Source organism: Anser anser (assembly GCF_964211835.1).
Source record: "Anser anser genome assembly, chromosome: 2".
Lineage (NCBI taxonomy): Eukaryota > Metazoa > Chordata > Aves > Anseriformes > Anatidae > Anser > Anser anser.
Window position 1 is genome coordinate 583,970 of NC_139721.1, and position 22,555 is coordinate 606,524.

At 71.6% G+C, this 22,555-nt stretch overlaps 4 protein-coding genes across 4 annotated transcripts; 3 read left to right on the plus strand and 1 right to left on the minus strand.

The window, feature by feature from the left end:
• Nucleotides 1-78: 78 nt before the first annotated feature.
• On the plus strand, nt 79-2,350 carry EXOSC4 (exosome component 4). The gene is made up of 3 exons (XM_083826347.1): nt 79-288; nt 1,114-1,320; nt 1,946-2,350. The coding sequence occupies exons 1-3, from the start codon at nt 118-120 to the stop codon at nt 2,303-2,305; spliced, it is 738 nt and encodes a 245-aa protein (XP_083682473.1). The 5' UTR covers nt 79-117; the 3' UTR covers nt 2,306-2,350.
• Nucleotides 2,351-3,189: 839 nt separating this feature from the next.
• On the plus strand, nt 3,190-8,144 carry GPAA1 (glycosylphosphatidylinositol anchor attachment 1). Its single transcript, XM_083826366.1, has 13 exons — nt 3,190-3,273; nt 4,074-4,149; nt 4,229-4,408; nt 4,520-4,631; nt 5,209-5,356; nt 5,477-5,578; nt 5,649-5,845; nt 5,915-6,111; nt 6,195-6,348; nt 6,481-6,576; nt 6,756-6,952; nt 7,049-7,219; nt 7,296-8,144. Exons 2-13 carry the CDS (start codon nt 4,076-4,078, stop codon nt 7,537-7,539), a joined length of 1,872 nt encoding a protein of 623 aa, XP_083682492.1. The 5' UTR covers nt 3,190-3,273; nt 4,074-4,075; the 3' UTR covers nt 7,540-8,144.
• Nucleotides 8,145-8,194: 50 nt separating this feature from the next.
• On the plus strand, nt 8,195-10,534 carry CYC1 (cytochrome c1). The gene is made up of 7 exons (XM_083826367.1): nt 8,195-8,336; nt 8,441-8,631; nt 9,225-9,351; nt 9,434-9,591; nt 9,721-9,881; nt 9,949-10,049; nt 10,204-10,534. The coding sequence occupies exons 1-7, from the start codon at nt 8,250-8,252 to the stop codon at nt 10,306-10,308; spliced, it is 930 nt and encodes a 309-aa protein (XP_083682493.1). The 5' UTR covers nt 8,195-8,249; the 3' UTR covers nt 10,309-10,534.
• A 163-nt stretch (nt 10,535-10,697) lies between these two features.
• Nucleotides 10,698-22,278, minus strand: SHARPIN (SHANK associated RH domain interactor). Its single transcript, XM_083826363.1, has 14 exons — nt 21,773-22,278; nt 19,712-19,886; nt 18,533-18,649; nt 17,944-18,085; nt 16,765-16,855; nt 16,184-16,463; nt 15,595-15,731; nt 15,270-15,443; nt 12,157-12,317; nt 11,968-12,079; nt 11,715-11,894; nt 11,529-11,627; nt 11,301-11,444; nt 10,698-11,152 (listed from the first exon to the last, which is right to left on the minus strand). The coding sequence occupies exons 1-14, from the start codon at nt 21,992-21,994 to the stop codon at nt 11,072-11,074; spliced, it is 2,115 nt and encodes a 704-aa protein (XP_083682489.1). The 5' UTR covers nt 21,995-22,278; the 3' UTR covers nt 10,698-11,071.
• Between the last annotated feature and the right edge of the window lie 277 nt (nt 22,279-22,555).

Genomic DNA, 22,555 nt, shown 5'->3' on the forward strand with positions numbered 1-22,555 from the left:
GGCCAGGGAGGGGGCGGTGGCTCGGGGCGGGGCGGGGCCGCGGGGCATGCCGGGAGCTGTAGTCCGGCGCGGGGCGTACCGGGAGCCGTAGTCCGCCGGGGGCGGGCCGGGGCGGCGATGGCGGCGCTGGAGCTGCTGTCGGACGAGGGGTACCGCGCCGACGGGCGCCGCGCCGCCGAGCTGCGCAAGGTGCGGGCCCGCATGGGCGTCTTCGCGCAGCCCGACGGCTCGGCCTACATCGAGCAGGGCAACACCAAGGCGCTCGCCGTGGTCTACGGCCCGCACGAGGTGAGCGGGGCCGGGCCCGGCGGGGGGGGGGGGGGCTCCGCTCCGGGGGGGGCGGCCGGGGGGGCTGGGGGGGGCGGCCCGGGGAGAGGGGGCTCGGGGGAGACCTCATCGCTCTCGGCAGGTACCTGACAGGAGGCTGCAGCGAGGGGGGGTCGGTCTGTTCGCCCATGTGCCCGGTGACAGGACGAGGGGAATGGGCTCAAGTTGCACCAGGGGAGGTTTAGGTTGGATATTAGGAAGAACTTCTTTACTGAAAGGGTTGTTAGGCATTGGGGTGGGCTGCCCAGGGAGGTGGTGGAGTCACCATCCCTGGGGGTCCTTAAAAGACGTTTAGATGCAGAGCTTAGGGATATGGTTTAGTGGGGGACTGGTTAGTGTTAGGGCAGGGGTTGGGCTGGGTGACCCTGGGGGTCTCTCCCAACCTCGGTGACTCTGGGACCCTGCGAGCCGTGGGTGCGGGGGCAGCCTGCCCCGCCTGGGGCCTCTCCACAGGCTGCGGCGTGCCCGGGGCACCCCCGCCCCCCTGCTGCGCTCGCCTGGGGGCTGCGGGGCTGGCGCCCGCTCCCCTCTCTCCCAGCCGCTGTGGGGCAGCGGTTTTTTTTTCCCCTTTGCTTAAATCTCCCCCCACAGAAGAACAAACAACGTCACCTACTGCTCAGCAGCGGGGCCCTTCCCCAGCGCGGGGCAGCTTCTGGATGCCTCTCACAGAAGCCACCCCGGTGGCCCCCTGCTACCAAAACCTTGCCACGCAAACCCACCGCACCCCCCAACCTGCCCCCCCCGTCCCGCTCCCCCCTGACCCTGTCCCCCGCCCCGTGCCCCCAGATGCGCGGCCCCCGCAGCAAGGCGCTGCCCGACCGGGCGCTGGTGAACTGCCAGTACAGCATGGCCACCTTCAGCACGGGCGAGCGCAAGCGGCGGCCCCACGGCGACCGCAAGTCGAGCGAGATGACGCTGCACCTCAAGCAGACCTTCGAGGCCGCCATCCTGACCGAGCTGTACCCCCGCTCCCAGATCGACATCTACGTGCAGGTGGGCGCGGGGGTGGGGACCAGAGGGGGCAGCCCCCCTGTGGGACATGGGGACAGGGATGGGATGGGGATGGGGACGGGATGGGGACAGGGCGTTCCCGCTGCGGGACATGGGGACGGGGACAGCACACCCACCCTGCGCACAGGGACGCAGAAGGGGACAGCCTCTCCATGGAGAACGGGGGATTTTCCCTTTACAAGGGTCGGGGACAGCCCCTCTGTGGGGGACAGGGAGGGGATGGCCCTTCTGTGGGCGGCAGGGATGTAGGGGGGGCACAATCCCTCTGTGGATCATGGGGGTGGGGGGACCCAGTTCCTCCTTGGGGGACGAGGATGGGGAGAGGATGGAAAGGGAAGGGAAGGAAGGGAAAGGGAAGGAAAAAGGGAAGGGAAGGGAAAGGAAACAGGGAAAGGAAAGGAAAAAGGAAAGGGGAGGAAAGGAAAAAGGGAAGCGAAAGGAAACGGGGAAGGGAAAGGGAAGGAAAGAGAAAATGAAGGGAAAGGAAAGGAGAAGGGACAGCCCCTCAAGGTGTGGCCGTGCCCCACTCGCTCCCGGGGGTGCTGGGGGGCAGCGGGGCCCCGCACCGGGAGCCGCCGGCACCCCCCTCAGCGCTGCCGCTCCCCAGATCCTGCAGGCGGACGGGGGCAACTACTGCGCCTGCGTGAACGCCGCCACGCTGGCCGTCATCGACGCCGGCATCCCCATGCGGGACTACGTCTGCGCCAGCTCGGCCGGCTTCGTGGAGGACACGGCGCTGGCCGACCTCAGCTACGTGGAGGAGGCGTCGGGGGGCCCGCAGGCGGCCCTGGCGCTGCTGCCCACCTCGGGGCAGATCGCGCTGCTGCAGATGGACTCGCGCCTGCACGAGGACCACCTGGAGGCCATCATCGAGGCGGCCAGCGGCGCCTGCAGGGCCGTGCACGCCGTGCTGGACGGCGTGGTGCGCGACCACGTGCGGGAGGTCACCGCGCTGCTCGGGGACTGAGCAGGGGCGCCGGGAGGCGAATAAAGGGCGGCCCCGAACACCGCCGCCGCTGTGTCACCTCCCTCGGGGCGCGGCGGGGACGTGGCTGGGAGGTTGGGAGCCCCCCCCCTGTGTCCCCCTGCCCCGTGGAGCTTTTGGGCTGGCCCCCGCCGAGCCATTCTGCTGCAGGAGGGGGGCGAGTGCTGAACAATGGGAGAGGGGTGATAACGGACGGAGGGGAGGGCAGCTGGGGAGGGGAGGGGAAGTGCCCCCCGTGATGTGTCCCCAGGCCGGGGGCTCCTCCGTGTCCCCCACACCCCCCCAGCCGTGCCCAGCCCCACCCCAGGGGGTTTGGGGACCCCCCCGGAGCAGCCCCCAGCCCCCGGTCCTGGTGCCAGGGCTCCGGCACCTGCCTGGCCCAGCAGTCCTGGGCCCTTGGCGGGTCCCCCAGCCCCGCATGGCCGTCCACAGCGCCTGGCGCCTTGCAGTGCCCCATTGCACACCCGCCCCCATTGCACACCCAGCCCCCATTGCACACCCAGCCCCCATTGCACACCCGCCCCCATTGCACACACACCCCCCCCCGCTCCCCCCGTGGCACGGCTCCTTGCACACCCCCCTGCATCCCTGCTGCTCGGCTCCTTGCTCACACGCACACGCTGCCCCCCGCCTTGCACGCCCCCATTGCACACCCCAGGGCACAGCTCCTGGTGCACGCCCCCTGCCCCCCCCCCGGCTCCTCGCACACCCGTTACGCAGCCCTCCCCCTCCCCTCCGCCCTCCCCTCCCCCTGCAGGCCCCACGCCCCGCCCCCTGACAAGCCCCGCCCCCTGACAGGCCCCGCCCCTGACAAGCCCCGCCCCTGACAGGCCCCGCCCCTGGCAAGCCCCGCCCCCAGGGCTCCCCCCCCAGCCGCGCACGCGCGGGGCGGGGCCGGGCGGTGCCTGCGGGCTCCTCCCCGCGGCCGGGCCGGGCGGCGGGACCCGGAGGTGGGCGCGGGGCGGGGGGGGCAGGACCGGGGGGGGGCTGCGGGGGGCGTGCATTGGGGGGGCAGGTACGGGAGCCACGGGGTGCTTGGGGCCGGGTGTAGGGGCTGGGGGCGGATATGGGGGCTGGGGGGCAGCGGTGGGAGCCGTGCGGGGCGGGTGTAGGGGCTGGGGGGGGCGTTTGGGCAGGTTTCGGGGCTGGGGGGTCCATGGGGGGCAGGTGTGGGGGCGGCGGGGTGCTTGGGGGCAGGTGTGGGCACTGTGGGGGTGTGGGGGGCAGGTATGGGGGCTGGGGGGGTTGGGTGTGGGGGCTGGGGGTGCATGGGCGCAGGTGTGGAAGCCGTGGGGTGTGTGGGGGGCAGGTGTGGGCACTGTGGGGTGCGTGTGGGGCGGGTACGGGGGTGGTGGGATGCTTGGGGGGCAGGTACAGGCACCAAGGGGGGTGTGGGGCAGGCAGGGGGCTGGGGGGTTAGGTATGGGGGCTGGGGGTGCATTGGGGCAGGTACAGGGGCTGTGTGCGTGTGGGGGTAGGTGTGGGAGCCATGGGGTGCGTGTGGGGCAGGTATGGGGCGGGTTGGGGTTGGGGGCTGGGGGTGTATGGGGGGCAGGCAGGGGGCTGGGGGGTAAGCAGGGGGCTGTGGATTGCTTGCGGGGTGGATGTGGGGCCATCAGGTGCATCCATGGGGCACAAACGCTGCACTTGGGCACGGGGCCGTGGTTCCTCTGGGGGTGCCCGGGGGGCACCGGGGGGGCCTGGGGGCAGCCCTGGGCCTGTGGGGACCCCCTCGGTGCTCCCCCCCCAGCCATGGGGCTGCTGTCGGACCCCCACTGCCGGCGGGCGCTGTCCCGCCTCGTCGTGCGCCTCAACACCCCGCTCTGGTGAGTGCTGGCCCCGTGCCCCGGGGGGGTCCCGCGCCCCGGGGGGTCCCGCGCCCCTCACGGCCGTGCCCTCCCGCAGCGTGCTGAGCTACGTGGCGGGGCTGGGCTGGTTCCTGGCCATGGCGCTGCCGCCCCTCGCGCCGCGCACCTACATGTCGGAGAACGCCATGGGCTCCACCATGGTGGAGGAGCAGTTCCCGCACGGCGAGCGCGCCCTCACCTATGCCCGCGACTTCGCCGCGCAGAAGAAGAAGGCGGGGTGAGGGCCGGGGACAAACGGGGGCACCCCCCCCGCTCGCCCCCGCTGCGGCTCGGGGCAGGGTTTGGGGCCGGGGGGTCCCCACACGGCTCCATCCCCGCCTCTCCCCAGGGGCATCCCCGTGGCCTGGCTGGAGAAGACGATGTGGGGCCTGGGGCTGGAGGTGTACAAGCAGCCCTTCGCCCGCACGCTGCCCTTCCCCGACGAGAGCCGCGAGCGATACGTGCGTAGGGGCCGCGTGTATGGGGCTGCGGGGGCTCCGCGGGGCCTCCGCCTGCACGGACGGTGCCGGGGTTTGGTGGTGCCGGGGGTTGGCTCTGCCGAGCACCGCAGCAGCGGGTGGCCAGGAGGGCCCGGCCGTAAGCAGAAATGCAGAGAGGGACCTGGGGGTGCTGGTGGGCAGAGCTTGGACACAAGGCAGCACCGTGTGCTGGGGGCCCAGAACCCCCCCTTTGCAGCCTGGGCTGCGCCAGCAGCAGCGGGGCTGGGGGCGAGGGGGGGCTCGGCCCTGCTCTCCCGAGACCCCCCTGCAGCACCCGGCCCAGCACGAGGACACGGAGCTGCTGGAGCAGGGCTGGGGCAGCCGCGGGGGTTCCCGGGGCTGGAGCAGCTCCGCCGTGGGGCCGGCTGAGGGCTGGGGGTGCTGGGCCTGGGCAGGGGAAGGCTCCGGGGGCACCCCCCGGCGGGCTGCGGTGCTGAAGTGTTTGGGGGTCGCTCTCAGGTTGCCCCTCGCGGAGCTGGGGGCCGGGCCGGATGATCGCCGGGGTCCCCTCGGCTCAGCCCGTTCCCTTCCTCCGCAGATGGTGAAGGGCACCAACGTCTACGGGATCCTGCGGGCGCCGCGCGCGGCCAGCACCGAGTCGCTGGTGCTGAGCGTGCCCTGCAGCGAGGGCACGCAGAACAGCCAGGCCGTGGGGCTGATGCTGGCCCTGGCCGCCTACTTCCGAGGTGAGCCCGGCACCGTGCTTGTGCTCTGTGGGGCCTGGGTGGCCAAAGCCTCCCTGGGGGCTCCCGGCTTCCCGGGGGGCAGCACCCAGAGCCTGCCCCGTGGCTGACGCCTGCGCTCAGGTCAGATCTACTGGGCGAAGGACATCATCTTCCTGGTGAACGAGCACGACCTGCTGGGCATGGAGGCCTGGCTGGAGGCCTACCACGACGTCAACGTCACCGGTAAGGCCGGGGAGGCTGGGGGCCGTGGCCCTGGGAGCCCCCCGTGCGCTGAGCGTCGCGGTGCCCGCAGAGATGCAGTCCTCGGGGACGCTGGGCCGCGCCGGGGCCATCCAGGCGGCCGTGGCGCTGGAGCTGAGCAGCGACGTGGTCACCAGCTTCGACGTGGCGGTGGAGGGGCTGAACGGGCAGCTGCCCAACCTGGACCTGGTCAACCTCTTCCACGCCTTCTGCCAGAAGAACGGGCTGCTCTGCACCATCCAGGGCAAGGTGAGCTGGCGGCGGTGCGGCGCCGGGGCTGGTGGTCCCCGTGCCCGCTCCGACACGGCCGTCCCGCAGCTGCAGCGCTCCGACTGGGACACGCTGCCCGCCTACGCGCACAGCCTGCAGACGCTGCTGCTGATGGTGCTCAAGCAGGGCTCGGGGCGGCCCCAGGGCGACCACGGCCTCTTCCTCCGCTACCACATCGAGGCCATCACCGTGCGCGGCATCAACAGCTTCCGCCAGTACAAGTACGACATGACCACCGTGGGCAAGTGAGTGCGGGGCCGGGGGGGTGCCCGGGGCTTGGGGGGGTACCCGGGGCCGGGGGGCCCCGCGCTGAGTCCAGTCCCTGCAGGACGCTGGAGGGAATGTTCCGGAAGCTCAACAACCTGCTGGAGCGGCTGCACCAGTCCTATTTCTTCTACCTGCTGCCCTCGCTGTCCCGCTTCGTCTCCATCGGCGTCTACATGCCGGCCTTCGGCTTCCTCATCCTCGTCCTCGTCCTCAAGATATCCTTGCTGGGGGGAGGACCCAGGCCGGGTCCTAGGGGACTGTGGGAGGGGGGGTCCAGGGGCTGGGGGTGTTTGGCTGGGGGGGCTCTGCTGGAGCAGCTCCGCTCGTTTCCCTGACTGCACGCTCACGCCCTGGACCTGTGGATGCAACTCAACAAATGTGAGGCGGCCTCGGCCGAGCGGCTCTGGGACGGGGACCAGGGGGCTGCCCACGCTGTGGCGGAGGTCAGGGGGCTTCTGTGTTGCGTCCCCCCCTTTTCCTTCTTGTTTTTTCCCCCTTCCTTCCTTCCTTCCTTCCCTCCCCACCTGCAGTCCCGGTGCCTGCGGACCCTTTGTGGCTCAGTTCCCTGAGGCGGGGCCAGGCCCTGCCCCAGCACCAGCCCCACCGCTGCCCTCTCCCGCAGGAGCCGCGGCCGGGCCTGCTGGCCCTGGTGCCGCCGCTGCTGGTGTGCCATGCCGCCGGGCTCGCCCTCTACCTGCTGCCGGTGCTGGGGCAGCGCGTGGCCACCCAGCACTTCCCCGTCTCCGAGGCGGAGGCCGTGGTGCTCACCCTCATCGCCATCTACGTGGCCGGCATGGCGCTGCCCCACAGCGCCCACAGGTCAGGGGGTGGCCGCGGGGTGCCGTGGGGCTGAGCCCGTGGTGCTGAGCCCGTGGTGCTGAGCCCGTGGTGCTGAGCCCGTTTCGCTGCCCGCAGGGCGCTGCCGGGTGGGGGAAGCGACCGGGGCTGGATGACGCTGAAGCTGCTGGCGCTGCTGTACCTGGCCGCCCAGCTGAGCTGCGCCGCCCTCCTCAACTTCTCCCTGGGCTTCCTCCTGGCTGCCACCATGGTCCCGGCCGCCGCCGCCGTGCGTCCCACCGGCCCCAGGTGAGTTGGGGCCCCGCGGGGTAGGACGGGGACGGTCCCCGGACCCCGCTGAGCCGCGCTCTCCCTCCCCGCTCAGGCCGGTGCTGGCGGCGCTGCTGGTGCTGTCGACGCCGGCCGTGACGCTGCTGCTGGGCATCTTCCTGCACCGCGAGCTGGAGGAGCGGCCGGCGGGGCTGGCCGAGGGCTGGCAGCTCTTCCTGCAGGCGCTGGCCGAGGGGCTGCTGCAGCACCACCTGTACGGCGCCCTGCCCTTCCCCTTCCTCGCGCTGCTCACGTACCCCTGCTGGCTGCTGCTCTGGAACGTGCTCTGCTGGAAGTGACCGGGGGGCATGGACACACGGGGACGGACAGATGCATGGACGGATGGACACAGGGACAGACACCCTGGCAGGGACACGCACACCCGGGCATGGATGGACACAGGGACAGACAGCGTGGCATGGATGGAGGGACAGATAGACACGGACAGATGGAGGACACACGGACAGATGGACACGGATGGACACACGGACAAGGGGGGGAGTGGAGGTGTCTTGGGGTGGGCTCAGCCCCCTGGGGAAGCACTGGGGAGTGCCCACTGCACGTAAGCCCGGTGCCCCCAGTCCTGTCCCGATTCCTCCCAGTTCCCCCCGGTGCCGATACCCCCCGCTGCCCCCGGTCCTGTCCGGCTTCTCCCCGGTACCAGTACCCCCTGGTCCCCCCAGTCCTGTGCCTGTACCCCCCGGTGCCGGTTCCCCCCGGTCCTGTCCCGGTTCCCCTGGTCCGATGCCGGTTCCGCCCTGTCGCGGTGTCCCCCGCTCCTGTCCCCGTGCCCCCCCCGGTGCCGGTCCCCCCGCCCCCCCCGGTGCCGTCCCCCTCTCCCCCAATAAACGCGGCCCCGCCCGGGGCTCGGCCCCCCCCCGGTGCGCGGGCGGCTCCCTCCCGGCCGTGCCGCCCCTTCCTGCTCGCGTCGCGTCCGGGGCGGGCCCGCGGCGTCCCCTCGACCTCGGGGCGGGCGGAGCGGGGCCGAGCGCAGCGCAGCGGAGCCGAGATGGCGGCGGTGGCGGTGCGGCGGCTCCCGCTGAGGCCCGGCGGCCGCCTCCTGCTGGCGCCGCGGCCTCGGGCAGCGCCCGCCGGGGTGAGCGGGGGGGGGGACCGGGAGGGGACGGGGGCGGGGGGTGGAACCGGGCCGGGCCCCGCGGTGCCCTTGCCCCGTCCCGCTGACGGCTCTGCCCCCCCCAGGCCCGCGCCGCCTCCTCGTGGGGGCGGCCCCGCGGCGGGGCGGTGGCGCTGGGGGCGCTGGGGGCGCTGGCGGCGGGCGGCGGGGCCGCGCTGGCCCTGCACGGAGCCCTGAGCGCCGGCGAGCTGGAGATGCACCCGCCCGGCTTCCCCTGGAGCCACGGCGGGCTGCTCGCCGCGCTGGACCACGGCAGGTGCGGGGGGGGCCGGGGGGAACCGGGGGGGGGCCGCAGGGGGCGGGGGGGAGGACCCGGAGGGGGTCCGGGAGGGAGCGGGGGAGGACCCGGAAGGGTCCCGGGGGGGACCGGAGAGGTTGCAAGGGGCTGGGGGGGGGGGACCTGGAGGGGGTCCGGGGGGGACCGGAGGGGACTCAGAGAGTTGCGGGGGGGGGGGGGCGGAGAGGTCCGGGGGGGACCCGGAGGGGTCCCTGGGGGAACGGGGAGGGGGGACCGGGGGGGCCCGGAGGGGTTCAGGGAGAGACCGGGGAGGTCTTGGAGGGCTCCTGGGGGGGGCCCCGGGGGGATCTGGAGGGACCCAGAGGGGTCTGGGGGGTCCTGGGGGGGGGGGGTTCCGGAGGGGTCCAGGGGGAGACTGGGGAGGTCCTGGAGGGGTCCCGGGGGGGCGGGGAGGGACCGGGGGGGTCTGGGGGGGATCTGGGGGGACCCAGAAGGGTCCGGGGGGTCCTGGGGAGGTCTGGGGGGCGGGTTCCGGAGGGGTCCAGTGGGAGACCCAGAGGGGTCCCGGGGGGTCCCGGGGTGGCCGCGGCACTGAGCGCTCTCCCCCGCAGCGTGCGGCGCGGCTACCAGGTGTACAAGCAGGTGTGCTCGGCCTGCCACAGCATGGAGTACCTGGCCTTCCGCAACCTCATCGGCGTCACGCACACCGAGGAGGAGGCCAAGGCGCTGGCCGAGGAGGTGAGCGAGCCCCGGACCCCCCCACCCACCCGCCACCGGCCCCCCACCCCCTGCCCGCGGCTCAGCGCCCTCCCGCCCGCAGGTGGAGGTGGTGGACGGCCCGGATGAGAACGGGGAGATGTTCACGCGCCCCGGCAAGATCTCCGACTACTTCCCCAAGCCCTACCCCAACCCCGAGGCGGCGCGAGCCGCCAACAACGGGGCGCTGCCCCCTGACCTCAGCTACATCGTCAACGCCCGGTAAGGGGCCGCCGTGCCGCGGGCACTCGGCTCGGGGGGTCCGGACCCACGCGGACCCAGTGACGCGAGGAGGACCCCGGCACCGCCACCCTGCAGCCCGATGCTGACATCCTGGGCTTTGCGTTGCAGGCACGGGGGCGAGGACTACGTGTTCTCCCTCCTCACCGGCTACTGCGACCCCCCGGCCGGCGTCACGGTGCGCGAGGGGCTGCACTACAACCCCTACTTCCCAGGGCAGGCCATCGGCATGGCCCCCCCCATCTACAACGAGATCCTGGAGTTCGATGACGGTAAGAGGGGGCCGTGGGGCGCGGACCCAGCCCACGGGGGGTGCTCAGCTCCCTCCTCCCTCCCCAGGCACTCCGGCCACCATGTCGCAGATCGCGAAGGACGTCTGCACGTTCCTGCGGTGGGCGGCGGAGCCGGAGCACGACCACCGCAAACGGATGGGCTTGAAGGTCAGAGCCAGCCTGGGGCCTGGGCGAGGGGTGGGCGGGGGGGAGGCCCAGGGGAGCGGCGCTGCCCCCTCCCTGCTGCTCCAGGGGGCCCCAAAGCCTTCCAGTGCAGAGGGGGTCCTGGGGGGCAGAGAGCGCGATGCCTTCCTTCCCCCAGATGCTGATGATCTCCAGCCTTCTGATATCCCTCACCTACTACTGGAAGCGCCACAAGTGGTCGGTTCTGAAGAGCAGAAAAATGGTCTACCGGCCTCCCAAGTAGGGGTGGGAGGAGAGGGGTGCCCCCACCTCCGCCCTGCGGCCCCTCGGGGGCACGGGGAGGAGCGTGCAGCGGGCACCGCGTGCTCCCCGCTCGCACGGCAGCTCGGTTATTTAACATCGCGCTCTGCGCCCGCAGGCACTGCTGGCCACACGTGGGGTGGGGGGACGGTGCCTGCGTGTTTACAGTTTGGGGACGTGGGAATAAAATCTGAATCGCCAGCTGGGAAGCGTCGTGTGGTCTGTGCGTGCTGCGGGTCCGTTGCACGGGGAGAGGCCGTGCAGGGGCTAACCCCATCGGGCCCATCTCTGGTGCTGAGGCAGGCCCCAGTGCTGTGACAGGGCTGAAGGTGACGCCGTGGCACACAGACAGCTTTACTAGGATGTCACACGGACGTGGCACACAGACAGCTTTATTGGGATGCCCTGCACCGCCAGGACGCGCCGCTCGCACCCGAGGAGCTCCGCTGCCGGCAGAGGCTGCGTGGAGGCCCTGCGGCACCGCGTGGGGCCTGGCCCCTGCCCGCCCCCCTCCGGCCCCGCATCCCTCCTGTCCATCCCCGGCTGCCGCCAGCCTCGAGGGGGACGTGGCCCTGCCGCCACCCCTGCTACTGCAAGCGTCTCTCAAGCGTCTCTCTGGGCCCTGCTGGGGCCGCGCTGCAGCTGCGCCAGCTCCAGCGCCCCCCGGGCCATCCCCGGGGTGAGCAGCACGGCTCCCGCCCGGCTGCTTGGAGCCCCCGTCCCACGGGGCTGGGCCAGGCCGGCGCTCAGTGGCAGTTCTGGCAGCGCGGGTGGCACCTCTGGCCGTTGACGTTGCAGCGGCACCCGCCACTGGTGTCCCCGGGTCCCTGGCGGGGAGGAGAGCGGGTCAGGGGGGCCCAAAGCACCCAGTCCTGGGCCCCCAGACCCCGCTGTGACCAGGGATGGGGACCGTGACCTGGGAAGGGACTGGTGTGCAGGGAGGGGGGGGGGGGGTCCACCCCCAGGCGTGCTTACCCCCGGCCCCCAGCGCGGCCCCTTCGTCACCCAGCAGATCTCGGTCTGGCAGACGGTGCAGCGGATCCAGTCACAGCCGTCCTTCTTCTGCACGATGATGTGGCACGTGGGGCAGTGCATGGCCTCCCCGAGCTGCACCAGGGTCTGGTGGGGAGAGGCAGCAGTCAGGGAGGCGGGGACGGGCCCCGCACCCTCCCCGTCAGCCCCGGCACCCCGCGGTGCTCCCACCTGCAGCATGTCGCTGGTCTGCCGGGCGGCCGCGTCGTTCTGCGCCCGGAGCTGCAGGTCGTCCTGGTACTGCCGGCAGTTCTTCCCCTCGTGGATGGCCTGGGGGGGGGCAGAGGTGCAGCGCTCAGCCCCGCCGCACGCCCCCGGGCATGACGCTGAAGGGGGCCGCGCGGCCGCCCCGCTCACCTTGCAGAGCAGGCAGTTGAGGGCCTGGCAGATGGGGCAGCGGAACTCGTTCACCGAGTCCTCGTAGATGCACCAGCCGCGGCAGTCCGTGGTCTTGCAGTGGAAGCTGTTCTGCGTGCGCCGCTCCGCCAGCACCAGGCTCCTCTCCAGGAAGCGCCGGTACTCCTCCGGCGACACCAGCTGCGGACGGGGCAGGGTCAGGACGCGGCCCCGCGCAGCCCGGCGCTGCCCGCGGGCACCGGGCGCCACTCACCGCCCGGATCTCGCGCTCCTGGAGGTGGCTGCTGCAGGCGTAGGAGTCGTCGCGGAAGGGACAGGCCACCTCGGGCTCCTCGCTGTAGTTGATGACCTGGCGCAGGCAGTCCCTGCGGGAACAGGCGCGCCGTCACCGCCGGGGCAGGGCGCTGGAGGCCGGACCCCGCGCCGCTCGGCCCCGCGGTACCTGCAGAAGTTGTGGAGGCACTCGCGCAGCAGCACCCCCTCTCCCGGGGCGACCTGCTGGTAGCAGATGCGGCACTCCAGGACCTCCCGGTTGGGCACCAGCACCTCCTCCTCCAGCTGCAGCAGCTGCTGGAAGTTCCTCAGCCGCTCGGCCTCCAGCGCCTGCGGGCAGGGAGCGGCTGGGTGAGAGCGGCCCCCACCCGGCCCCCGCCAAGCCCCCGCGCCCCCAGGCCCCCTCTGCCGGCACCGGGCGCCCCGGGCAGGTCCCTGGGGCAGGGCTGGGGGGGCCGCATTCACCCTGCCCCTGCAGGGCCCCGCTCACGGGGAGGCCACGGGGCTGGTGGCCACACGGGGAGGCGACGCGGAGCCCTGAGAGGTCTCTGTGCGGCTGAGGCCAGCGCACGATGCAGCCCCCATCTCCCCACGTCTGATGCAGAACCGCGGAGCGGGTTGGGTCTGAGGGCCCCTCACAGAGCACCCCGTCCAGCCCCAGCCACGGGCAGGGCCATCTCCCACCCCCTCAGGCTGCCCCCAGCCCCGTCCGGCCCGACGGTAACGCTGCCCGGGCTGGGGACCCCCAGCTCCTCTGGGCAGCCTGGGCCAGGGCCTCACCATTCCCAGCACGGAAGATTTCTTCCCTATGTCTCCTCTAACCCCCCTCTTTTAGCTTAAAGCCGTCAGCCCCGTCCTGTCACAGTCGTAGGAAGGCTTGGGTTAGGAGGGACCTTAAAGACCATTTAATTCCACCCCCACCATGGGCAGGGTGCCACCCCCTTGGTCACTCCCGTCCCCACAAAGGAACCCCCCCGGCTCTCCTGCGGCCCCCTTGGGCACCGCAGCCCGCCGGGGGGTGCCCCCGGAGCCTTCTCCTGCCCAGGCCCAGCACCCCCAGCCCTCAGCCGGCCCCACGGCGGAGCTGCTCCAGCCCCAGGCACCCCGCAGCCGCCCCGGCCCCATTCCGGCAGCTCCGTGTCCTTGTGCTGGGCCCGGTGCTGCAATGGGGGGCTCGGGAGAGTGGGACCAAGGGGCACGAGCCCCCTCTCGCCCCCAGCCCCGCTGCTGCTGGTGCAGCCCAGGGTGCAAAGGGGGGGTTCTGGGCCCCCAGCACACGGTGCTGCCTTGTGTCCAAGCTGCTGCTGACCTCACCCCCTGCTCAGGGAGCGCTGCGGCCCCAAACCCGTTCACTCAGCGTTTCTGTGCGCACACAGGGACCACACTCGCCTGCCCCGTGCCCCAGCCCAGCCCCATCCCAGCCCCATCCCAGCCCTGCCCTGGTGTAAGCGACTGCGGCGCAGCAGCACCAGGCCCGGTGCGGGCAGCTCAGGATGGCCCCATCGCCCCTGCTCTTGTGCAGTCCCATGAGCCAGCCCCCACCAACTGCTCTGACGTTTAATTTCATGAAACCCACCCAGAACGGCAGCCCCCCCCCCCGGGCAGCCCCTCAGTGAAGGCGGCGCGAGGAGAGGGCACAGCGGCACGGGTGGGAGAAGGCTTTAATGGGGGAAGGGTTTCTCTGCACCCCTGCAGCGTCGCAGCGCGGCCACGCATGGAGCAGAGGGGCCCGTCCTTCCCTGCAGCCCAGCCCCGCGGGGTGAGCCCACACAGTACAACAGGGAACCACCGAGTTCACTGTGCGTGACGCAGGGCAGCGAGTGCTGTAGGGCTGGGGGCTGGCCCTGCTGCCGTGACCCCATCCAGCTCCCAGGGCCACCGCGGTTCCTTGGGCCACTGGTACACTGCTCCCCCGAGCCACTGTGGCACTGCACGGCACCGACCGCTTCCCCCAGTGCTGCTGCCTCTGCCCTGAAGCCCTCACAAAGGGGACGTGGCACGAGCACGGCCACGCTCACCTCCACTCAGTGCCACTCTAGGGGGGGCCCAGCCCGCACGCGAGCCCAGCGGGGCTGCTGGTAGCAGGGGCTGTGTCCAGGTGGAGGGCTGGGGGGCCAGGGGGAAAGCAGAGCCCCAACGGCACACCAAGGCTCCCCTCGTCCGGCACAGCCCCAGGGGTCTGGCGGGGGCCGGGTTCACAGCCCACAGAGCTCCCCCCCAGCCAGCACCATGGGCACAGCCTGGCCCCGTCCCTGCAGTGTCCGACCCCGCAACCAAGGGTCCCAGCCCCTCGTGCTCCCTGCTCCCAGGGGAGCTCAGCCCCTGCGTGGGGCAGGACCCTGCGCTCCCCAGCTCCCAGCCGGGCCCCTGGCCCACGGGGAGGTGCCGTGTCTACAGCCCGGACCCGCAGGTGGCCAGCGGCCGGCGGAGCCGCTGAGCGCACGGGGGGGGCGCGGCGGGCACTGGGCCCTGCCCGGGGGGGCGGGAGGGGGCATCCGGGTCGGCCAGGCACGGGGCGGCTAGCAGAATTCGGAGGACAGGTGGATGAAGTCATCCAAGGAACCCGAGCCCAAGACGCAGTGCGCAGCTGAGCCATCCTCTCTCCTTCCCTTTTCCTAGCGGGGTCCCAGCACAAGAGAAAAAAGAAAGAAGAGAAGGTTCGGTCAGTGGCTGAGCCGGATGCCCCCGCGCCCCACAGCGCGCCCCACAGCGGGGAGGGGGCTCCCACCAGAGCCCCACGCGCGATTCTACGACGCCTGCAGGAAACAACTTCCAGCAGAGACAGCGCAGCCCAGCCCGACAGCTCCCTGTGTGCAGCGGCTGACACGCACCTCGCTGCGTGAGCAGGCAAGAGAAAGAACAGCCAGAGCGCGTGCTGCGTGCCTCCCGCAGCGTCACTGTCCTGGGACCCTGCCCTGCCCTGCCCGAAGCTGCCACCCACGCCTGGGGTGGCCACAGGCGCTGGCGACACCGGTCAGAGCCCCGTGAGGTGGCAGCATGCAGCAGGGCCAGCAGTGACCACCCCTAACAGACACCAGCGCACGCCACGCTCACAACACAGCACATCGTCCAGCCCCGCGCCCAGCGGCAGGCACCGCCTGCCCCGCCGGGGGACGAGGAAGGGGCTGCAGCAGCCCCTCTTTGCTGCCACCCGCGGTTTTGTGCCCGCTTCCCAGCACGGCGCGGGATCCGCTCGCCCGCGAGACGCCTTCCAGCCCTGCCGGGGACCGATCCTGCCCGGCAGGGGCAGAGGGAGAGTGGCTGCTGCCCGGGCCCCGGTACCTGTTGGTACTGCAGGATCCCCTCCTGCTCCTGCTGGATCCTCCACAGCTCTGTTTCGTCGGGCTTGTAGCTGCAGGGGACCACGTAGTCGTCCGGGCGGTCTGTGCTGCACATCTCGCAGCCCGGCCGCGTGGGCTTGTTGATGAAGGTGCACTTGGGGCACGACCAGCCCGCCTGCGGAGAACGCGGAGGTGGTGAAGGAGCTGGGAAATGCGCGTTGGAAGGGAGGGGGGAACAAGGCCTGGGGAAGTGGGCACCCTCGGCCAGCAGCACCCAGGACAGCGTGCAGGGGGAAGCAGGGCCCGGGGGGCGCAGGGCCACCCACCTGCACCGGCGAGGGCAGGGAGGCGGCAGCGGAAGCCGACGGTGGCTGGTTACTGACAAGGTCGCCGATCTGCATCATGTCCAGGTGCTGGCTGATTTCACTGATGTCCATCTTCCTGCTGGGGTCACTCCCCCACGCTGCAGGAGAGACGGGGACACCGGCGCGTTACGACCGCGGCACGGAGACGGGGCAGCAGCCAGGCACGGCTGAGCCGGGACAGAGCCCCCGGAACGTGCTCGGCACAGAGAGCGCGGACACGCGGTGCGCTCCTGAGGCCGAGGGGATCGGCACCCAGAGCCCGGCTCTGCTCAGCACCAAAGGGGCCGCTCAGCCCCTCAGCACCTGCACGGCAAGGTCTGAGCGCGGGCCCAGGGCCAGGAGAACTCCGAACACCCCATTCGGGGCCGCGCCTGTCCTCACCCACACAGGAGCAGAGGCAACAGCAGCCCCCCAAACCCTCCCTCCCGCAGGGTCTGGCACCAGCAGACCACACGCCGCGTGAAGGCGGGGAGGATTTGGGCAGGATCCGGGCAGGATCCGGGCTGCCCCTCCTGCCCGCCAGCCACGGGGACGGGCGCAGCAACCGGACCTTTCTTGGGGGACATGCTGGGCAGGGTGTTGTATTTGCGCTGCTCCCCGGCGCCGGCGCTGTCGCTGAGCGAGGCGATGGAGTTGAGCAGGAGCTGCGCCTGGTCCTCCTCGTAGCGCTGCTGGGTGAGCTCGGCCCTCTTCGCCGAGAGCAGGTACAGAAAGGCCGTGTCCCCATCCCTGCGAATGCCGTACGAGGAAACTGTCCGTTCATCCACGCACAGGCACTGCCCGATGATCCACCGCTGAACCAGGGGGTGGAACCCGTAATCCTGGAACACCTGGGCGGCGGGAGAAGCTCAGAGGTAAGCCCACCGCATCCCCAGCACACCTTCCCGGGAGCTTCCCACCCCGCTGTGGGGCTCGGCGGGGGCTGGTACCACACCATCACGCATGGGCCGGCAGGAGAACCGGTGAAGAACCAGCTCCGCAAAGGGTGAGGAGCAGGCGGGAAGCCCAGCTCCGGCACAGCAGGCACAAGCGTTTAGAAAAGGGGCTGCCCCGACCCCGGGGCTCCAGGGCCCTTCCTGGGGCTCAGCACCCCGAGACCCTGCCCCGTGCCCAGCTGGCGAGGCTCCGTACCTGCTGCTTGAGTGTCGCTATTGTAGTGTGAGCCTGGACCCTGAGGACGATGCTGGCAGAAGACGTCGCGTCCTCCACGCCGACGTTCATGCTGGAGCAGAGACGAAGGTGCCGTTAGAGGACGCCCGCCCGGCTCGGGGCTGGGACACCCGACGGCTCCGAGCCCCCCGCGGCCCCGACGCGCTGCCCGGTGCCGGCGTTTCAGCCCCGCGCAGCGCGCCGCAGGAACTGGAGCACCCTGCCGCGCGCGTGCTGGCGGCTGCACCTCGTGTTTAACAGGCACGTGGGACCTGCTTTCCCCCGATTCTGTTCAGTCTGTACATCGACATATTTCTTTTTGTTGCCTCCAAACAGCTGTGCCAACCGTTTCCACCATGTGCTTAGAAACGGTGTGAAAAAGTCTTTCCTTCCACCTGCTTTAAATCTGGTGCTTCCTAAGCTCACTCGGCCTCTCAGTTTATCTGCTCCCGGACGCGTGAACAAACATTTCCTTTCCCTGCACCGCTCACCGCCTCCCCGCAGCCTCACTCTCGCCAGAGCCCTAAACTTTCCCCCCGTCCTCCTGCAAAGGCTGTTCTGTGCCCGATCACCCCCCCGCCCCGTATCCGACACGGGCAGGGGCCTGCCCTTCGCTCCCTCGCCTTTTCCTAACAACCCCGAGCTGCCCGAGGCCGCCGGCCCTGCCTGAGCTGGCAGCGACCGCAGCCTGGCCCCACGCACACCCCCAGGCGCTGGCTTCCCTGCCGGCCCCACTTTGTGGGGCAAGGACAGCTCCCCATGGCCCTGTATTCCCGTGCTTCCCCATCCATAATTTGTTAATCCAGGCGAGCACAGCTCCCCCTGGGGCAGCTCACAGAACGGTCTGGGACCTTACGGGTCACCCAGTCTGACCAGTCTGACCCAGGCACACCTCCCAGTGGAGCGGGATGCCCACGGCCCATCCAGCCCACATGAACACCTCCAGGGATGGGGCAACCACGACTTCTCCGGGCAGCCTGCTCCAGGGCCTCGCCGCCCTCATGACGAAGAATTTCTTCCTTAAACCCACTCTGAACCTGCCCTCTTTCGGTTCAGAACCGTCGCCCCTTGCGTTGTCACCCCAGGGCCCGGGAGGGGACACGGAGGAGCACAAGGCACCCGCACGCCGGCACCAGGAGCGCCACGGCCAGCGGGGCTCACCTGATGTCGTCCGCGGGGTAGTTGGACTCCTTCAGGAGGATGCTGAGGGCGGCCTGCTGGCGAGCCAGGGCCACGGCGCACTGCGCGGCCGCCTCCTCGTCGCCGTCCTCGATCGCCTGCGCCAGCTGGAGCGCCAGGTCCTCTGCAGGGGCGGGAGGGAGAGCCCTGCAGCAGCGGCACCGTGCGGCGCAGCCTCGCGTCCAGCCCAGAACAGCACCGGGGAGCCGACCAGGGCCGGACCCAGACAGCTCCGGTGAGCAGCAGGAGCTCTGCAAAGGCTCCCCGGCCGTGTGCTGCCTGCCGGGCAGCCGGTGGGCGGAGGGGGCAGGAGCAGCTGAGCAGCGCCCCGTGGCACACGGCCAGAGAGCTGCGGGTGGGAGCCCCATGGGGCGTTTCTGGAGCCCCTGGAGAGCCGGGATGCGCGGCCCCCACCCCTGCCCCGCAGAGAACTCCTTCCCACAGGACTCGGACTTTGCACCCAAAACTGTCGGCCCAGACCGGGGAGCGGCTGGACCTGGAGAGGAGCCCTCGTCTCCTGCGGCAACTCCCGGCACGCGTCAGGAGCCAAGAAACCTCGCCCCTCAGATACCTTTCCTGGAGAGCTCTGAGAACAAAGCCTCCTCCGGGTCCCGATCTGCAGAGCTGCCTCCGGCCGCCGCGGGCAGGGACGAGGCCTGGGACGCCAGCGTGCTGCTGCTGTCGGAGGCTGGGGGAAGAGCAGGGGGCATTGGTACAGGTACCTTAAAGGAGGCTGCAGCGAGGGGGGGTCAGTCTGTTCCCCCATGTGCCCGGTGACAGGACGAGGGGCAATGGGCTAAAGTTGCGCCAGGGGAGGTTTAGGTTGGATATTAGGAAGAACTTCTTTACCAACAGGGCTGTTAGGCATTGGGGTGGGCTGCCCAGGGAGGTGGCGCAGTCACCATCCCTGGGGGTCTTTAAGAGACGTTTAGATATAGAGCTCAGTGATATGGTTTAGTGGGGGACTGGTTAGTGTTAGGTCAGAGGTTGGGCTGGGTGACCTTGGAGGTCTCTTCCAACCTCGGTGACTCTGGGATCCTGTGCATCAGAGCAGGGCAGTGCCGCTGCCCCGAGCGGTGACCGCCACCCGCGGCCGTCCCCATGCAGCTCCACGGGGAGCCCCGGGCTGTGCAAGGCAGCTTGGGGCAAAGGCAGAGCCGACCCTAACCCCATCCCAAGGGCTCACCGAGGTCAGGCAGCAGTGGGCAGCCCGCTGTCCCTGTGAGCACGTGGCTGCTGCTCTCCTGAGGGCGCGGGGCTGCCCTGATGGAGGGGAGGAGGCTCTGCGCCCCCCAGCCCCACCGGGGCTGCTCTCCTCTGCCTCCCAGCGAGCAGCTTCCCTCCCACCCCAACGCCCTGCCTCGTGCGGGCTCCTTGCCCCCCGGGTGCTCCACAACACGCAGCCACACCACAACGGGGCCCTCAGAGTTCCTTCGGGCTCCAGGGCAAGCGGGCCTTGGGAAGGGCTCCGAACACGGCGTGCGTCTGCGCTCGGAGCCTACGGAGCCCCTCAGAGGTCCCGCAGAGGGTTCCAGCCTCCCTGGGAGCACGGCGCCGCTCCCCGAAGCAGCTGGTGGGGCACGCACCCCAATTATTTGGAACAACATTAAAATAACAATTATTAAAATTGTGCCCCTTGGCCCGCTCCGTGCGGGGCACGCCGGCCGTCCCAGGCCAGGCGCCAGGAACGGAGCGCTCGGCGCACACGATCGCCACGGGGCCGTCCCCCCCCCGGGGACCTGGCACCGACCTTTCTGCACCTCCCGCAGGGAGCTGCTGACGATCGTCCACCACTTCTGCGCCTCCCGCTCCTCCTCGAAGTTGAACACCATCGGCTCGTCCAGGGAGCCGAAGACCACCAGCTCGTGGCACGTGGGGCTCTTCACCGTGTAGGAAATGTCCTTGAGGTCGTACTCGGCGATGCTCTGGGGGGAGCAGAACGGCGGGGGGGTCACGGCAGGAGGAAGGCACGCTGCGTGCGAGCGATGCGCCCGGTGCAGGGACAACCCCTACGGCACGGCGCAGGGGACGCGGGGACGTCCCTCCCCTCACCGGCAGGAGCCCCGAATGCTGATCCCAGACGAGGCCCCGTCCCCGGCTCCCAGAGCAGCCCCGCGTCCTGTGACCCTGCCCTCGGACCGGGGCTCCTGGGGGGCGATTCCCTCCCCGGCACAAACCTGGGGGCAGCCCCTCCACGCACAGCTCTGCGCTGCCCGCTCCCGACGGGCACCGGCAGCGTGCCCCCGGCCAGGAGACCCCATCCTGGCCAGGAGACCCCATCCTCACGCAGCCCGGCCCAGCTCCGAGCTCAGGGGTCGCTCTCGGCTCCGACGAGGTGGGAGCACCTCGGGAGCAGCCACCGGGTGCCCTGCAGCCCCCCGGCACCACGGCGAGCAGGAAGGCGGCGAGCGCCGCCCGCCCTGCGCAGCACCGGGGCCGCACCGCCACGGCGCTGGGAGGAAGGCGGCGAAACCGCCGCCGGTTTCCTTTCCCCTGGGCCCAGCCCGGCTTCCTGCCGAGCCTCCAGCCACTGCCCCGTCCCATCGCCGGCATTACAAGGGAGGGAAACAAAGGAGAAAGCCGACGTCTCCCTGCCCAGCGAGAGAGTTGGAGCAAAGTGCTGTTTGCCTGAGAGGGACGGCGACCATAAAGAAGTGTGTTATCGCCCCGGGTCACGGCTCTGCCAGCACAGCATCGTTTCGCCCGTCCGCCTGCATTTGGGCTTCCCGTGGACGGCCTGACCCACGCCTGGCTCGCTGGGTGCGATCACAGCTCCCACAGCGAGACAGCACCAGGCTCTGCTTTGCTCTCAGAGCTGGCGCCCTTGCGGGAGGGCTGACAGAGAAGGAAGAGCTCACAAAGCAGCTTGGGGCACGCAAACGGCTTTGAGCTGAGCGTGTGAACAGCTCCGAACCCTTTGGATCCATTCTTTCCCTCTCTGTTTTATTAAAATGAGACTCGCGAGGTGCCGGGTTGGCCACTGCTCTTTTGGCTCCCTACTTCAGGCCGAACGCCTGTTTTGGCAGCCGATGCCTGCGCTCACAGCACCGACACCTCGGGGGCAGGAGGCGTCCCCGAGCCGCGGGGCGAACAGCACCGGGCCCGGTTCCCCCGTGGGCTGTGGGACCCCCTTCACGCCCCGATTCCAGCGTCTCGGCCCTGCCCCTGGGGTCCCTGGGGAGCAGCCCCAGCTCAGGTGCAGCGTGGGGGGCTGAGAGGGGCCGAGCTGGAGGCACCCGCAGCTCCCCGAGACCCCTTCGGCACCGGCACACGTTTACCGGGGGCTCCGCCACTGCTTCGCCTCTGCCCCCACTCCCCGTGAGGAGCGGGGGAGTCACCGGGGCCGTTTGGCAGCCCCAAGGCTCCCCCCAAGGGACCGGTCCGTGGCGAGCGACCCCCGGCCCCACCGAGAGCCACCGGGAGCCGGCAGCCGTGCTCGGTGCTGCACCGGGCAGCGAGGCCCACGGGGAACGAGGCCCGAGCGCGCCGCCGGGCACCGGGGAAGCGGCCGGGCACGGGCACGGTGCCTGTGAGGGGCGCGGGGGTCACCGGCCCCGCACCGCCCCCGGGGGGCACAGCGGGGGCTCCGCCTGCTGCCGGATACCCGCAGCCCCGCGCGGACCGGGCACCGGGGAACCGGGAATCAGGGATTGGGAATCAGGGAACTGGGCTCCGGGGAACCGGGCACCGGGGAACCGGGAATCGGGCACCGGGGAACTGGGCACCGGGCACCGGGCCCCCCCCCCCCGCCCCCCCGTCCCGTCCCGCCCCGCCCCGCCCCCCCCCGTCCCCCCGTCCCCCCGGGTCTCACCGCGCCGCCGGCCTCCTCCGCCTGCCGCAGGCCGAGGCGGAAGCGGCGCTGCCCGGCGGGCGCGGGCTCCAGGCTGAGCTGCAGGCGGAGCAGGGCGGCGGGCGGCGGCGGGCGGCGGGGCGGCTGCTCCAGGGCCACGCGCACCGACATCAGCACCGTGGGCGGCGGCGGCAGCGCGGGGGCCGCGGCCGGGGCCGGGGCGGGGGCACCGGGCAGAGCCATCGCCGCCGCCGCCTCCCTCCCTCCCTGCGCCGCCGCCGCCACGGCACTTCCGCCGCCCGCCGGTGGGGAAACGCGCACCGCGAGCGGGGTTCCGGGCCGGGGCGGGCCGGGGCGGGCCGGGGGGGGCGCGGCAGCGGACCGGGGTCCCGGTGGGAGGGGACGGGACGGGACGGGACGGAGCGGCCCCGAGGGGCCCCGGGCAGCGCCGCGCTGCGGGCGGGGGGGGTGCGGGGCCGCCTGGCAGCGCCCAGCCGGGATCCGCGCTCCTGGTTCCCGGCCCCCCCCCCCGGCCCCGTTCCGCCCCCGGTGCCCCCTCCCCCCTCCCGGTGCCCCCCCCCCGAGCACCGGGCCCTCCCCTCCCCCCCCGGGCGGTGCCGTGAGCCCCGCCCCGCCCCGCCCCTGATTGGCAGCTGCTGCCCCCGTCTTTGTCCCCGGCAGCCAATCAGGACTCGGAGCGCCCCGCTCCGGGAGGGGCCCGGCGCTGTCCGCTCGGAGGGCGGGCGCGCCGCTCTGACTGACGTTCCCCTCAGCGAATGGGAGGAGGGCTGCACGGTGATGGGC